This window comes from Papaver somniferum, chromosome 3 (assembly GCF_003573695.1).
Source record: "Papaver somniferum cultivar HN1 chromosome 3, ASM357369v1, whole genome shotgun sequence".
Taxonomy (NCBI): domain Eukaryota; kingdom Viridiplantae; phylum Streptophyta; class Magnoliopsida; order Ranunculales; family Papaveraceae; genus Papaver; species Papaver somniferum.
In genome coordinates this window covers 153,104,212-153,121,603 of record NC_039360.1, presented here as the reverse complement: position 1 = coordinate 153,121,603, position 17,392 = coordinate 153,104,212, and the positions used below count along the sequence as shown (strand labels likewise).

The window sequence follows — 17,392 nt, the reverse complement described above, 5'->3', positions numbered from 1 at the left end:
ATCTTAAGACGGACCCCACATGAAATGAGATCCTCTAAGAAAATAATATATTTTAAACTAGAAAACATGCAATCAGACAGAGACAACTGGAGCAGATCAGAAAGGAACAAACAAGGCAATGATTACAAATGTTATCAACACCCAATCAATCCTGCAAGTTTTCATCTCTTTTCTCGTCTATATATCTCTCTCTCATGAATCCATGATCAGTCATCAGCACACCAGCAAAGAAAGCAACAACACCATAAACCTCTCTTTCTACCTTAACAGTGTCCTTTGATGAATTTGCACCGAAATAGCCACAAGGCTTCACAATGAGACAAAATGAAAACTGCGAGTGTACAAAAGTTAGCCCACTTTTTCTCTATGCTTTTTCTCTTTTCTTGATAGATATCATGCACTGAACATATATATACTTCTGCCTGCAACAACAAAAGAAAAGCTAAAAGACATACATATATATAAGATAGAGCCAACCCATTGAGTTTTGAGTTGTGGAGATATTAAACTTTAAAAGCTAAATCTTTGATATCTTTTCTATTTGTACTCTCTCTTTAAAGTGAAAGGGGACCATTTTCTTTCCCTGTCATACCTATAGCTTTTAGTTAGCTTTGCTTGATTTATGGACACTCTCAAACTTCACTCTTGTTATCTATCTATTATAAAAGCTTTTAAAACTAGTTTGATAAGGGGAAAAAAAAAGAAAAAAAAAAAACGAGTGTTGGATTATTGTGTGGGTTTCAGTTGTCTTCTTCTTATGATATGATACTAATCTCACCTCCACAGCTCCACTCAACTTAAGGTATTTGGTTTCTTACTCTACTTACTTTGATAGGTATTTTTAGTTTTTGTTTCATACTTGAAATGACTTGTTTCTTTGAGGCTCTCTGAATATGGCTAGTCTTTTCTTATTCTCTCCCTCTCTTCCTTTCTTTGTCAAATATTTATATCTTTGGGGTTTGATTTGATTTCTGATGGATCCTTAAATCTCAACAGATGGCTCTTTCTTGATTACTGGTTTCATGGGAGGGTTCATGTTGTAGGTGAGCAGCTTTTTACATTTTTTTTTTCATTTTTATAGTATATTATACTGAACTAGCTTTTATTTTATATTTTGATGGATTCTAAACAAATATATACTGTATGTCTCATCTTTGTGCTTCTCCTCTGATTGGGTTCTATGTGTAGTTGAGTAGGCTGCGTTGTTCATCTCAGTTGTATCTTCTTCTCTGAACTTTTTATGTTTCAGTATTAATACTCCATTAATGAGACATTATGTGTTTTTGTTTCAGGACTTCCTCAGCTTTCTGTTTCTTGTCTTTAGGTTTATATTCTAGAGCTTAGTGGTTTTGTACCTCGGCAGCCAAGTACATCCAAAACTTCCCTAGTTCTCTACTATATATTTAGTACAGAAAAACCCCTTTTAATACTTGTTCTTTGTGGTTTGAATCAATATAATCTTAGTCTAGTTTTGTGTTAGAGCAGATCTCCGTTTGTTTCTTGACAGAGATTTCTAGTTCTTTGTATCTTGTAATGCACCTTATTGGTAGTGATCAAACTAAAAATGGTATCTCAAAGTTCATCTTCCGACCCCAACTCAAGTAATTTCCATCAATTCATAATCTCCGATTCGATTCCGAACCGGGCCCATTTCGAAGATCATGAAATCAATGGTCCTCATTCAAGAAATAGAAACATGTTCTCTCAATCTCTTGGTGTACTTCCTAGCATTGAATCACTGCGGCAACAAATGTCTAGATCAGTAGAACTAGTTCATCAGCAAGTTCCAACTCATCATAACTTCAGTAGGTTACATTTAACAAATCAGTTTGAAACATCAAAAGAGTTAGACCATCATGGGCAAAGGTTATCTTTAAGTCTAGGTTCTCATATTCCTTCTAATGGTCTAATGAGCACTTCTGATCAATACACTCAGAGATACTTACAACAACAAGATTTCATGAACTCTAACTATGTAATGTCTGATCAAGTAGATCACATTAGGACACTAGAAAATCAGTCCAATTATTCAACTTCTTTTGAAAGAGAATCCTTGGCTGCTTTAATTGGGAGCTCTAGATATCTAAAGCCGGCTCAATCCTTACTCGAAGAGTTCGTTACTGTTGGTGCCAAAGAGATTGATTTGAGTTCAGATAAATCTATTCGACGGTTAACACGTAATCGTAGACAAGGAGTAGGAAGTTTTCTCGAGCTAAGGTCGAGTTTGTGCAATAGCACTTTCTCATCTTCCATGGAACAAGAACTGCAGATTAAAATCACAAAACTGATTGCTTTACTAGACGAGGTAATATAATAATATTTGGCAGTATTTTAAACTTTCAATTCTAGACCATTTTGGAACTGGTAGTGTTACTCAACAAGTATTCTAAATTTTCAATTCAGGTTGAGAGTAGATATGAGCAGTACTATAATCAAATGGAAGAAGTGGCTTCATCATTTGAGGTGATAGCAGGATTAGGAGCAGCCAAGTCTTACACTGCCATGGCACTTCAAGCCATGTCAAGACATTTTTGCAGTGTTAGGGACTCGATAGTTACTCAAATTCGTGTAGCAAAGAGAGACCTTTTCCAAGGATCATCACCAAGAACTAGAACCGGTCTATCTCAGCTTAGTCTATTTGATCAGGAGCCGAGACAAAATCGTCTTCAACAGCTTGGATTGATCCAAAACCAGCGTCAACCATGGAGGCCGATAAGAGGGTTGCCAGAGAGTTCAGTTACTATTCTTCGCTCCTGGCTCTTCGAACACTTCCTTCATCCGTAAGGCTCAAACCATCTACGTTCTATATATTCTTCTTTATTTTTTCTTTAGAAAAATAATAATTAAATTCTCCACCCTTGCCATACCACTAGTTCCATGGCACACTTTCTAAAGAGCTCACTTCCAAAGCGGACTGCATAGGCGGGTATCAGCAGAGTGTAAAAAAGTAATGGGGAAACAAGTCTATAACTAGGGTGGAAGATACCATCCTAACTCTTTCTACTGCTGCTAACCTTTCTTCTTCTTCTTCTTCTACTTATCGATGAATTTAGGTACCCGACTGACCCCGAGAAGTTAATGTTGGCATCACAAACAGGCCTGAGCAAGAACCAGGTTAAAACACCATCTCGTATTATATTTGGTTTCACTTTGTTTGTCAAGGACAACGCTAAAAGGCCTTTTGGCTTTTTGTTTTTATATTTCAGGTGTCAAATTGGTTCATAAATGCCCGAGTTCGTCTTTGGAAGCCAATGATAGAAGAGATCTACAAAGAAGAGTTTGGGGAGTCGTCTTTGGATTTGGATTCATCGTCGGAAGCAGTGTTGACAACAAGGAAAGGTGATATCTCAGATTATGCAGGAAAAGAAAGAGAGATGGCAGATTGATTAGACAAAATCTAAAATATAAAGTTTTGGCAAAAATTAATTAGGTGGATCTCACCCCTATTAGTCAATGACATTCGGCCGTTTTCTTGCTATTTTAAGGCTCTGTGTTTTTGAGATGTTTACACCTTGGCTCGTCTAGAACTGCTCTTGGAAATTATGTTTGCTTAAAAAAGTAGAGAGATTGGAAAGGAAATGTTTTGGTTAAGCTTAGAAGTGTGCCTTTGTGAGTCGGGGGTTTACAGGGAAGAGAAAAATAGTCTACTAAGTATACAGGTATTTGCTTTACACATTTAATACATCTATCTATGAAATGAGTGATGTTCAACTGCTTAGGCAGGGGAAAACACCCATCATATTCTTTTTAAAAAGGCTTATTGTAGACTTAGTAAAATTCGAACTACGTAAAGTCATATCCATAAGACTTGTACAACCTATAAGTGTTAAACACACAAAGGTTTCATATATCATTTTAGATTACCAATACTAAAACCGAAACCACAAAAGTAATTTAGTATGTTATCAAGGAAACAATAGTCCGAAACAATTTTTTCTTACTCCGACAAATCAACGAAGGTGACTTAGTCATTAACCGGATCAATTGTGTATGTACAATCGCTTGTTTCGACAAGACACAAATAGAGATCAAAATGAACTCTATTTCTCTTATCAGGCTCTAATTATTTCATAAGATAACTTAGACCTTACTTTTAGACAAGACAAACACTAGGCTAGTTAACTAGTTTTTCTTGTCAAGGATTTCGATTAGACTTGAATTACCGAATCCTATATTTGATAAGTCCGACAAAGATCAGAAGTAACTTAGTTTCTCTTATCCGGAATCACATGGACTAAACAAATGACCCCGTAATTTATGTTAAACAAAAAAAAAAAAAAGATACAAACCAAAATAAATTGACTTGTCATAGTTTTCTCAACCGAAAGCTATTGAAACAAATATAATCAATGTAAACACCACAATTGCACCGAATTTCGTTAAGCAAAAACACTTGATACCAAACAATAAAGAAGATATCAAATCATAAGTCAATAAATTGCCACAATTATTCTTAGCGGGAAACAATTGAATCACAGTAATCAATCCAAACAACATAATGGAACATATCAATTGTATCGAAATTTTGTTAAGCAAAAAAAAAATATATGCAATAAAATCAAGCTTTTCTTAAACAGGAAAAACGATTAACTAACAAATAAAAACCGTTACCTTGAATTCCGCATCTATTTCTCCCCAGAAAAATATATCGTTTAAGCGCAAGTTCAATAAGAACTCTCCCCCTGTTTGTTGTCATCCTCTCGCAAGAACAAAAGAACAACAACAAGAGCAACCTTTATCAGAGGAAGGTTGAATCGATTTTAACTAATGCGTGCCAATAACAAAAGGTTAAACCCGAAACTCATGTGTTATGCTAAACACAACTTATTTAAACACAAATTGATTATCAACATATTGTAACTTTTCACGCATGAGTTTCAATCGGAACACCTTATGATCCTTTGATAAATCCTACCAACAAGGGCTAGGATTTAATCCCCCTAAATTAAAAAAGGCACACATATCATAACGGTTACACACAATATGAGATCGAATATTTATGTTAATAAAAACCGAAACTAAACATCTCACAATCCGAAAGCAATAACATAAAATATAATCATTCAAAGCAGGCTATGCAATCAGAACTATTAAATAATGAAACACAAAAAGTTATAAAATAAAATTTTGTTCATTCATAAATATTGATAGTTTTATTCAAATAGACCATATAAAAAATATCGAAATATATCAACATATTGAATAGTCTATTTCCTGGATCAAGTATCTAAGCATATGAATTAATCCTTAGAGGTGCTCTGATTGTTCACTGAGGTTTCTTTAGTGTTCAAGCTCTTGAGTTTCCTCTTTTCTTTTAGCTGATTGAATCGTCTCTTCAAAAAATTCAGATCCACAATCATCTTCAGAAGTTTTGACTCAATCCATTCCTCATCCTTTACAGAAGCTTCTAATTGTTCATGCGCGATTTCCAAATCTCTCATTAGCATAAACATGAGATCAAGAGATAGTTGATTTCTCTTATGTTCCTTTGAAAAGAACACTTAATCTCAGAAGGGAGATAAGTTTCAAGCTTCTGTAATTGAAAATCGATATCAATAGTATTTTCTCCCATCTTGAACAATAATCTTATTGTGGAGAAGAAATCGATTTTTCAAGATGTTATATATATCAAGTAAAACTTGATTTCCAAGTTTCGAAGCAACCAAAAAGGTATTTTATTTGATATTAAAAACAGGTGAGAACATACTCAAATTGAGAAATAAAATCAAGGAAGATTTTTTCGAAATATTGACATCAAGAGAGTCCGAAGATATCTTGTACAAATTTATCATGAACTTCTTAGTATGGACCGAAAATATTACTCGACAAAGTGAACATGATTCCATTTTTAGAAAATACTCATATTGTTCATGATGCAGATAGATCAAGTAAGGATTTCAGAAATCTCGTATGTTCTCTTGTGCTATTTGAGAACTTCCTCATTTACTCGAGTTGAGCACAATTATGAGGAAGTTCCAATCAACAAGCTTAGTTGTTGAATCGAGCTCTGAATAGCTCAATATTGTAAATGGAACAAGATCTATCAAAGTAATCTGTTAGAGCATTGCTCGGTCAAACTCGCATGCGTTGTTATCTCAAGCATGTTTGTCAATGTTAGTGATCAAAACTATAAGTCTTGATTTCTAGTCTACTATAGCCAGGTCTCGGACTAGGATAGAAAGTGTAGTTGAGCTCAAGAACTCCATGGCTATCATCATACAAGACGAAGGACTACTCAAGGAACCGGTGGATCTTCATCGACTAAAAGGTATGTGGAGACTTGAACTTATTTGTCACTCAAAAGTCTATCTACTCTATCTCATATTTTGAGACAAAAGTCGTTTTGCTATATAGACTTTGATTATACACATTTGCTATTTCGAGCCGAGTTTATCTCGCCTATCTATTTCTCGAAATATGTGTTGGTAAGCTTTTGCTTTGGCCAAGTTCATCTTTACCTAGTGACGAAACTCATGTTATGTTTCAATCACTTTGAAAATTGCTCTGACGAAAATGGTTTGTGAATAACAACTATATAACGTCCTCTGAGAATGTTTCAATGATTGAAATGAGAGTTTAGATTATATAACCAATGATAGATATAAGCATTGTGTGGTAACACATATATGTATAAGTTCTTTTTCCTTGAACCAAAGTTTGTGAACTTTGTTGATCAAGTGAACCAGAATAGTGGCGTGAGCTAAGTCCGCAAACTCAGTCCGCGAACCCAGTCCGCGAACTGGCGGAAGTTCTCGACCCGAGAATATCTGCTGGAGTTTGTGAACTCCTTCCGGGAACTTAATTCCGCGAACTAAGTTTGCGAACTTGAGTTAGTTATATCTAAAACGATTGTTTGTGAACTTATTCATATTAACTAAGGAATGCTAAATGCAAACCGTGGCTATATAGTTCATGAACCTATTCGAGTGAATCAAATCGTTTTTGCTTCAATTGTGTCTTGTGTAGTTAATAAGATTTCCTTGCAATTGAACAACTCTCTAACTAGTTGAATCAATGTGAGATTGGTTGGGGTTCAACTACAGTCCAGACCGAAGTTAGTTTGTAGTAGGCTAGTGTCTATAGCGGCTTAATACAATGTGGTGTTCAATCTGGACTAGGTCCCGAGGTTTTTATGCATTTGTGGTTTCCTCGTTAACAAAATTCTGGTGTCTGCGTTATTTCTATTCCGCATTATATTTTGTTATAGAATTGAAATATCACAGGCTGTGCGTTTGAATCAATCAATTGGAAATACGACCTTTGGTTGTTGATTGAAATTGATTGATCCTTGAACATTGGTCTTTGGTACCGTTCAAGTGATTTCTCTTGTATACAATTAGACTTGAAGATTTCTATTTTCTTGAGTAAGAATTGAATCGAGAAAGAGAGATATACTCTTTGATATACTTTATTAAGATTGAGTCTTATTGATTCTCTTGAAAGTATATTGGAGTTTGTCCATACAGATTGCTAAGCGAAATATTGGGTGTGGTTGTTGTACCCCTGCTTTTTCAATTGGTATCAGAGCAGGCAAACACGTTCAAGACCTTACAAGTCTGTGTTTATAACGATCTGACTCTATGGACATGAGTGTTATCTTAATAAATGCACCACCAGATCCAGAAATTACAGAATTTTCTTCTATGGATAATTTAATAAAATCTGTAGAAAAAATTCTATCTAAACCTCCACCAGGTTTAAAATACCTTGAAGTGTTTTCAGGAATTGAAAAAAAACTTGAAAGCCTTTCTTATGATGTTGATTTATTTCTCCGGAAAGAACAAATGTCCCTTGACAGGCTAAATCAAGTCATGATGAATAATATTCATGTTGAGGTTGATATTGATTTGCTAATCAATGAGTGTAATACTCCTCCTCTGTGTAACCCGTCTAGTCATAACAAACTAAACGAATTACAAGAGGAGTTTAAGTCTCAGTCATCTAAGTATATCACCTCAAAGGATGAATTGTTTCATTGCTCTGTCCTGACACTTCCTATCAAGATAATAGAATTGTTTATATTAAAGAAGCAAGGACGTCTCTTTTTATCAAAAGACCCTGTGCAATGCCAAAAATTATCTTCAGAAAAGGTTTCTCATAAGTTTTAAAATAAGAAGTCAGAAACACAAGTCTTGTTGCGCTTTCTGGATATTCTTTGAAAAATCTATAGAAACAATTTCTTGGGATTTTCCCATTAGTGTAAGATGTAATATCTGTTGGAAGGAGACACTTTCCTGGTGTCATGGCACTCAAGACTAGTCCACACTATGTCTTTGTGACCACATGTCTCGACTCTAGGGGTTTATTTTCTAAGCTTCTGCTTCAAATATCTGTTTTTGGTTAATCCAAACAAGTCCCCCTTCCACACGTGTGGCTTACACTACTTGAACTTGGTTTCTGTACGTCTTAATCTTATTCCAGGACGCACTTGAACCAGATCAAAACCACCGCTCGACACAATAAAAGAGAAAATCCAACTTCGTTCTCCTTGCCTCTTCTTCTCTCAAACAGTTCAAGAACAAAAAGAACAAACTGTTCACGAACTGTTGAATTCTATAACCTCAATTCTCAATCTTTTTGAGTGTTCTTAGGTTCTTTGGAATCACAATGAAAAATTACAACAAGGGTTGGTGTTTTTATTCATCGTCTCTTCAGTCCCGGAACTTCACCTTTGTCATCATTCCGCAAACCAAGTAAGCTTTTTTTTTTCTCTCTATCTTGTCCAAAAATGGCTCCTATGAAAAAGTTTTGCCGTGGTGAAGGTTCAAGTTCACAACCAAATCGAAACTTAGATAGTGATAATGAGTTTGAAGTTGATGAAATTGGTTTAGATGTTCTACAACCATTCTATGACCATGCCCTTCAAATTAGTTTTTCTAGTCTTCTTGCTAGGAATAAGTATGTTAAGTTTCTTAAAGGGAAATTTGTTGTAGAAAGAATATATGATCGTACTGTTAGTGAACCTGAGCTTCATCAGTTCATGAACCAACATGAGTGAGGATATATTCATGATGGTCTTGGGTCCTATTATCCTGAGATGACGTGCCAGTTTTATGCTAACTTGCATGCTGCTAACAAAGTCAGTTGTTGCTTCAAGACAACTGTTGGAGGAATTACTTTTGAGGTAAACCGTGAAGTGATTGCATATTTGTTGAATCTTTCTCTTGATCGCTCATTTGCAATTCCTCAACCAGAGAATCATATACCAACTCATGGTCAGCTGTCCGAATTGCTTCTAAATAGAAGTGAATCGTGGTCTGGGGGCAAGTTGTCTATTGACAACATTAGCTTTCATATGAAGGTATTCAGTAAACTGGCTGTTGCAAATCTGATTCCAAGTACTCTTGATAAGAATCTATGGAGCAGAACCCTTGCAGAGATGGTTTGCTATCTTATCTCTGGAGCAGAGATTGATTTTTGTGGCGTGATTATTCGTCAGATGATCCATATGGTTTCACAGAAGAAGAATCTTGGGTTCCCATGTCTTATGAGTAGAATTTGCAGTCAATTCAAGGTTAAACCTATTGGTACCTGCACTGGTTATGCTTCTCCTCTATCCTAGACAAACATCAACAAGATGAAGAAGCCAGTCACTTCTGAAGACAATCTTCTTAATGAAAGAATTGAGTGCCTTCAGGAACAACTAAGATATGTGTTGGGAATTCATCCTGAATTAACTGTACAAGTGTGTAAGATTGCTGAGAAATATAATCGCAATCAAGCTTAGTTTTTTTTTTTTTTTTGATATCTGTTAAACTTCTTATGTTGAACTACTGTTGTTTCTCTGGTTGTAATAACTCTTATGTTTAGCCTTGAATGATTTGATCTTTCAATTAAATTACTATATATGATAGATCCATAAGAAATACAGATATATCTTGTCGAAAGTTAAGTCCTTTATATGTCGGTATGCATGTGTTGATAAAAGAAGGAATGAACTTTTGACAAATACAAAAGTTAAGCCTATTATGTCAATTATTGATGGAAGATAGGTTAAAATCTTATGTTTTCAAGGATTATGTCTATTGTATGTCATTGTGCAAATGGTGATGGAAAATAGAAGGAATCCTTGCTTATTCCACGGTATAAGGTCGATCTCCGATCCACAATTTTTGTGTACATACTGTGTTGTTCCATAAAGTGTCTTAGGTTGAGCACAATCGACTGAGTTATTTTTAGCTTAGTTGTTGCTCCACGAGGTACTTTATGTCGAGCATGTACAACTAAATTAATCATTCTCGTTTGGTTTTTTAGTTGTTGCTCCGTAAGTTCTCTTACGTCGAGCATGACCAATTAAATTGATTACTTTTTGTGATTAATTTGGTTGTGTATTCCGATTAGATTAATTATGGGTTCTCTTGTGATTAATCTAATTGTGTACTTTTGAGTCTTCATAAGTTCACTTATGTTGAGCATTTCTGATTAAATTAATCATGAGATCTCTTGTGGTTAATTTAATTGAGTATTTTGGATTCAAATTCATACTTTTATGTGATTTGTTATGTCCAAAGAAATCCTTCTTTTCTTTTGAAATTAAGGTCGCTCTTGTTGTTCTTTCGGGAATGACATATTATGGGGGAGAGTTCTTAATTGAACTTGTGCTTAATTTCCAAATATTTGTGGGGAGTGCGGCTGTGGAATATTATAGGGGTTATCTTGTATCTTTCTAAACTCCTTGATGAATGCATTTAGCTTCGGCTTTATGATTGCATCTAAATAAGTTGATATTTTGCTTTCTTTTGGTCAAGAAATATCTCTTTCGGAAATTTCATTAGGATCCCGTTCTTGTACCTTTGCCAATTTTATTGACAAAAAGGGGGAGAATTAATATGTAGTTCACACTACAAATACATATGGTTTTCGGATCATTATGTAAGGGGGAGTGGTTTCCATGTGTGATGGAGTATTGACTAAGGGGGAGTGATACATATCACCATAGTATTGTTGTCAAAGTTGTGATGCAATTTAACTTTGATACTATATAATGATACTATGACACTGTATAACAATGATTGAGAACTCTTGTTTTCTCGTTGTTATAGCTACGGATTTTCAACAACGATGATGATGAACTTACAACCTTTGGGATCATTGGAGTACTTGGAAGTGACGAAGATTTCGAGTAATGTTGAAGATTAGGCATGTGGAATAGGAGCTACAAAAGTTAATTCATTTATTTTTGTATTCCATATGTATTGATAGTTTTGTCACTAAAATTGACAAAGGGGAAGATTGTTAGACCACTGCTCGGTCGAACTCGCATGCGTTGCTATCTCAAGCATGTTTGCCAATGTTAGTGATCAAAACTATAAGTCTTGATTTCTACTCTACTATAGCTAAGTCTCGGACTAGGATATAAAGTGTAATTGAGCTCAAGAACTCCATGTAAATCATCATACAAGACGAAGGAATACTCAAGGAATTGGCGGATCTTCATCGAATAAAAGGTATGTGGAGACTTGAACTTATCTGTCACTCAAAAGTCTATCTACTCTATCTCCTATTTTGAGACAAAGTCGTTTTCCTATATAGACTTTGATTATACACATTTGCTATTTCGAGCCGAGTTTATCTCGCCTATCTATTTCTCGAAATATGTGTTGGTAATCTTTTGCTTTGGCCAAGTTCATCTTTACCTAGTGAAGAAAGTCATGTTATGTTTCAATCACTTTGAAAATTGCTCTGACGAAAAATGGTTTGTGAATAACAACTATATAACGTCCTCTGAGAATGTTTCAATGATTGAAATAAGAGTTTACATTATATAACCAATGATGGATATAAGCATTGTGTGGTAACACGTATATGTATAAGTTCTTTTTCCTTGAACCGAAGTTTGCAAACTTTGTTGATCAAGTGAACCGGAATAGTGGCGTGAGCTAAGTCTGCGAACTGGCGGAAGTTCTCGACTCGAGAATATCTACTGGAGTTTGTGAATTCCTTCTGGGAACTTAAGTCCGCGAACTAAGTTTGCGAACTTGAGTTGGTTATATCTAAAAACGATTGTTTGTGAACTTATTCATATTAACTAAGGAATGCTAAATGCAAACCGTGGCTATATAGTTCATGAACCGATTCGAATGAATCAAATCGTTTTTGCTTCGATTGTGTCTTGCGTAGTTACATAATATTTCCTTGCAATTGAACAACTCTCTAACTAGTTCATTTGAGTCATTTGAACTAGTTATGGTGAAGAAGAACATGGTTTATATGAAAGTGATCATATGGCTAACCATTTGGTTAACTATTGTTGAACCAACAAATGTTCATGTTTGGGTACGGTTACATAAACCCAAAATAGTACATTTCATTTTTGTGTAACAAGCTAAGTTTTCGATCTAACGGTTGAAAGATATTCGCTTGAATCTAATCAGGTTTTCATCTAATGGTGAATATTGAATGCTTTGTTACCAAGCTAACATTGATCGCAAACCCTGATTTGAAAGACTATATAAGGGAGAAATTTAGCAACTGGGAAACCTAATCCCACACCTCCTGTGTGATACTAGTTCTATTATCTAGAGTCGATTCTCCTTTAACCTTAGGGTTTCTTCTTAAACCAGGTTAACGACTTAAAGACTTCATTGGGATTGTGAAGCCAGACCGATACTACTTTCTCGTAGTTATGTGATCTGATCTTGATGATTTTATCATGTTGAGTACAATCGTAACGATTGGCTTGAGATCTTTATCTTCGATAGGCAAGATAGAAAAGTAGTCACAAACATCTTCGTCTCATCGTTTGTGATTCCACAATATCTTCTTTCGCCGCGTCGATTAAGATTATTGTGAGGTGATTGATAATACTAGGCTGTTCTTCGGGAATATAAGTCTGGGTTATCAATTAGTTCCTGTTCACCTTGATTTATCAAAAGACGGAACAAAAATTTGTAGGTTTATCTGCGGGAGACAGATTTATCTATTCTGTAGACTTTTCAGTGTGATATAAAGTTGTTTATTAAAGTCTTCGACTTTGGGTCGTAGCAACTCTTAGTTGTGGGTGAGATCAGCTAAGGGAATCAAGTGCGTAGTATCCTGCTGGGATCAGAGACGTAAGGAGACAAACTGTACCTTGAATCAGTGTGAGATTGATTGGGGTTCAACTACAGTCCAGACCGAAGTTAGTTTGTAGTAGGCTAGTATCTGTAGCGGCTTAATACAGTGTGGTGTTCAATCTGGACTAAGTCTCGGGGTTTTTATACATTTGCGGTTTCCTCGTTAACAAGATTCTGGTGTCTGTGTTATTTCTATTCCGCATTATATTTTGTTATATAATTGAAATATCACAGGTTGTGCGTTTGAATCAATCAATTGGAAATCCGACCTTTGGTTGTTGATTGAAATTGATTGATCCTTGAACATTGGTCTTTGGTACCGTTCAAGTGATTTCTCTTGTATTCAATTAGACTTGCAGATTTCTATTTGCTTGAGTAAGAATTGAATCGAGAAAGAGAAATATAACTCTTTGATATACTTTATTAAGATTGAGTCATATTGACTCTCTTGGAGTTTGTCCATACAGATTGCTAAGCGAAATATTGGGTGCGGTTGTTGTACCCCCGCTTTTTCATAATCAATAACTTTTACAAGATATGCTTGATGTTTTCGGACATTCCTTTTTCTAGAGCGATTTCAAGAATAGGTTTCACAATTGTGGATCACCACTTGATAAATGTGATTTAACAGATAGTTCGATTCAAATAGAAATAGAGTTCTAAGTGTGATTTGGAACCTTTGAGTCATGGATTGAGTAGTATTCTTAGATTGACCCAGTTTTTTCTTGGAATACGATAACATCTTTTGATGAGATTGTTTCCTTGATCTTGAATTGCACAAATGATCAATAACAAAGCTAAATGGTATGCAATCATTAGTTTGTGTGCATTTAAGCTGATCTTTGTATTTTTCAGATAAATAGTCCTTGTCACTGTTAGAAACAGTTTTACTTGACTGGATATTAGTCAATGGATTATGTTTTGAAGTACAACTCTTTGATTCTTGCAGGTGGCTAGACTATCTGAATCAAAATGTTGTTTATTAGTTAAGAGATTTTGAAAACTGGAATCACATATCCTTGTCTTAACTAATAAATCTTTTTTGACAATAAAACGATTGTCAGAATTTTCAAATTCAGTTTCAAGAGGAGACAAGAGTGTATTCTCATTTTGAGATTGACTGGATGTGATTATCATCCTGTCAGGAGGCTTATAAATTTCAAGAGTTTCTTGAAGCACATTTTTTTTCTCTCGTGAGACCTGGATTTATCAAAGAATCTTTGATAATCTTTTGACAGATGGATAATAAATATATTTTTCAGCAAGTTTTATGAAAAAATTAGTCTCATCACTGTTATCTGAATCTCAATCGTGCATCACATGTGTTTGTTTTCTTATTAACTCATAATGGTTAATATTCTCTGAGTTGTGTTCAACAAATGAACTAACAATGTTGAATTGTTTATCAGGATTGAAAACAAATTGACTTTCTGAAGAGTATGATGTGAATACAGGATATCACCATCTTGTTCTACGTTAACTGAATCTCTCATAGGTTCAAATCTAATAGATGCCTAAAATATATCATTTGAGTATCATTTTCTTATACTTTTCTTTAATATTTCTCTTGCATTAGTGTATATTATGCTTCGTTTGCTTTTTGTAGGTACTTTGGAGTCATGTGGCGTAAAATACGAGAAAATGATGCTCAATTCATTATTTAGAGACATCAAGGGAAGTCATTTCTGTTTTTACCAGAGGCGTACGCAAAGAGCACCAAAGGGAAGTCATTTCTGTTTTAACCAAGCACCCAGGATAGTACTCAGGGAAGCCACTGAACTACTGCCGGGATTTGCTAAAAAGACCTGTCACTTTACTCGGGGCCACCTACATTTCCCTGGCTGCCTAAACTACAGAACTAGGTTGGGTCTCTTATTCCCAATTTCAATTCCCGTCCCAGCTCATTCATGCTCAAAGTAGTTTAGCACCAGTCCTTGTCGTCGGTTAGCCATGGTAATAGATGTGTACGAATGGTTTAGAGAGTTCTTATAGAAGTTCAGGGAAACACGGAGCAGTACTGATTTGTAAGAGAGGTTCAAGTTAAATTTGATCGCGAGAATACACAGAAGAAACCCGATATGCTTCCATCGATCTTGTGAGTAAGTGAAGAAGATTAAAGGCAGTCTTTGATGTTCTATGAGAAGAATTCGAAGATGAGTTTCAGGAATTCGATTACTAGATGATACAGTTCATGATATAGGAGTTTTGGGTTGTATTTCAAGTCTGCAAAACAGCCACGAAGTTTTATCTGATGCCAATGATTTGAAGTGATGAACGTTGAGATTAATGTATGATTTAGAGTTCTGAATGGTTTGGGTTTGTTGGGTGTGTATGTTATGTGCAGGGAAGGAGATGGAATGCTTTAAGAATCAACAGCAGCTGATTTCTGTATTACCATCAGAATGCAGATACTGTGTTTGTAAAATGGCCTGAACGACCTGTTCTGCAACAGCTACTATAATTCCTGAACCAGCAATGCTGTCAGCTAGATAATGGTCCTGGTGGGAATTTGAAACGAAATTGGAGGGTCTAAAGTAGAGAAAGAACAAGGCAGAAGTGAGTTTATGGGTGATGTCTTGAGCATCGAAACAGGGAAGAGGTCTGAATTTGCCGTGGACTTGTGGCCTGTTTAACTGTTTTAGAAGAGTTAGAGTTCAGTAAGTCTGGTTGTGTGCAGATTTGAGTCTTGGCTCGAGTTAGGGCATATTTGGTGTTGTATTTTGAGTTGAAAACGGTAGCCAGAGGTGTGTTATTGCCATGGTCCGTGTGACTGTTTCGAAGAGGTTTCTTGCCATATATTCAGTAAGGAAACTTGGGTCAGGGGAATTTGATTGCAAAACAAATAACAACGAGCTATAAAAGGAGAGAACCCTCGACTGCCACATCTGCATAATCACTCCACCTGCATACCCACTTCCATCTGCATACATCATCCCAGCACACCCATCTGCATAACATCACCAGCATACACCTTCACAGTCCATCTCCATTACCACCTGCATACCGCCATCAACAGCACTTCAAAGCACCTGCATAGCATTACCGTAGCAATAACCATGGCCTGGGAGGTATGGCCAAGTTGGCTAAGGTGAAATGGAAGGCTTTGCTAAGTTTCCTTGGAAAGTTGACCAATGACTTGGGAGGTTGGCTCAATTGGTTCGTGTCCACGGCCACAAAACTTCGGTAGGATGAGCAAGTTGGTCGCCACAACCACGAACTTTAGTGGAACGGAAAGATTGGTAGCCATGGCCACGAACTTTGGTGGGACCGGAAAGTTGATGGCCATGTCCATGAACTTTGGTGGCACCGGAAAGTTGGTATCTACGGCCACGAATTTTGGTGGGACCGTCAAGTTGGTGGCCACGCCCCAAATTGTGGGTGTGCTATACAACCAAGTTGGCCTGGCAGTGGGTCCTCGGCTATGTTGGCCTGGCCACGGGACCTCGGCCATGTTGGATTGGCCATGGGATGCGTCCATGTTCTTCGGTATGTTTTCCATGTTGATTCAACAACTTATCTTGGCTATTTGGCATGGTAGCTTGGCTATGGCCAAGCGTAGTTAGTATTAGCACTTTGTTTGTGTAGCGCCCCCAAAGCTAGCAGCTGACTAATCCAAGATATTAACTAAATAAATAAAGAGGCATTAAGAATCTAAATCATATACTTAAACATTCAATTAAGAAATCTGCTACAAAACTTAACCCAAAATCTAGCCCCGCTCAGAAATATATATACATACAAGAACTCCTCTCAAATGATACATATACAATAATCATTTGGTTTACAAATAGAATATACAACATAATAAACATAGCAGAAGTTAACCAACTAACAGACTCAACCCTTGAAGCTTTCGCTGCGCAACTCTGATCTGTCTCTGAAACTGGAAATGGGAATGGGTGTGCACATCATCCCTAATAGGGGTGCCCAGTAGGAATAACATTTAACTTTCAAGTAATTACTGGAATGATCTATAAAACAATACATGTTTTTCCTAAACATTAAAAGGCAACCAATTCACAGATTTAAACAATCATGTATATGGAACTAACTCTGTCAGCAAACAATGTATAATATTTGTGCTAACCACACTCAATAATAATATTGCGGTGTATCGCCCTAGCCATGTGCATAAAAGCTGAATTCATGTAGATATAAAAGAAGGTGCAGTATCCTATATACCACAGATGGAAATTCTCATTTCCAAACATACAAATGGAAATTCTTATTTCCCAAACAATTCATAAAGAGAAACAAAGCAGTACAACTCCTTTCCAAACAATGGAAAGACTAAAAGAGATTATAGAACTTTCGGAATTTAAAACTATAATGCAAGG

At 35.9% G+C, this 17,392-nt stretch overlaps 1 protein-coding gene across 4 annotated transcripts; it reads left to right on the top strand.

The window, feature by feature from the left end:
* The first annotated feature begins 680 nt into the window (after positions 1 to 680).
* LOC113357700 (BEL1-like homeodomain protein 11) lies at positions 681 to 3,730 on the top strand. Of its 4 annotated transcripts, none has more exons than XM_026601136.1 (6): positions 681 to 802; positions 997 to 1,043; positions 1,293 to 2,305; positions 2,404 to 2,780; positions 3,054 to 3,114; positions 3,207 to 3,730. In XM_026601136.1, exons 3-6 carry the CDS (start codon positions 1,565 to 1,567, stop codon positions 3,384 to 3,386), a joined length of 1,359 nt encoding a protein of 452 aa, XP_026456921.1. In that variant the 5' UTR covers positions 681 to 802; positions 997 to 1,043; positions 1,293 to 1,564; the 3' UTR covers positions 3,387 to 3,730. The 4 variants fall into 4 exon arrangements, with proteins under 4 accessions (XP_026456921.1, XP_026456923.1, XP_026456924.1 ...); XM_026601138.1 differs by lacking the exon at positions 681 to 802 and adding an exon at positions 817 to 835; XM_026601139.1 differs by lacking the exon at positions 681 to 802 and having other exon boundaries at positions 875 to 1,039.
* The last annotated feature ends 13,662 nt before the right edge of the window (positions 3,731 to 17,392 follow it).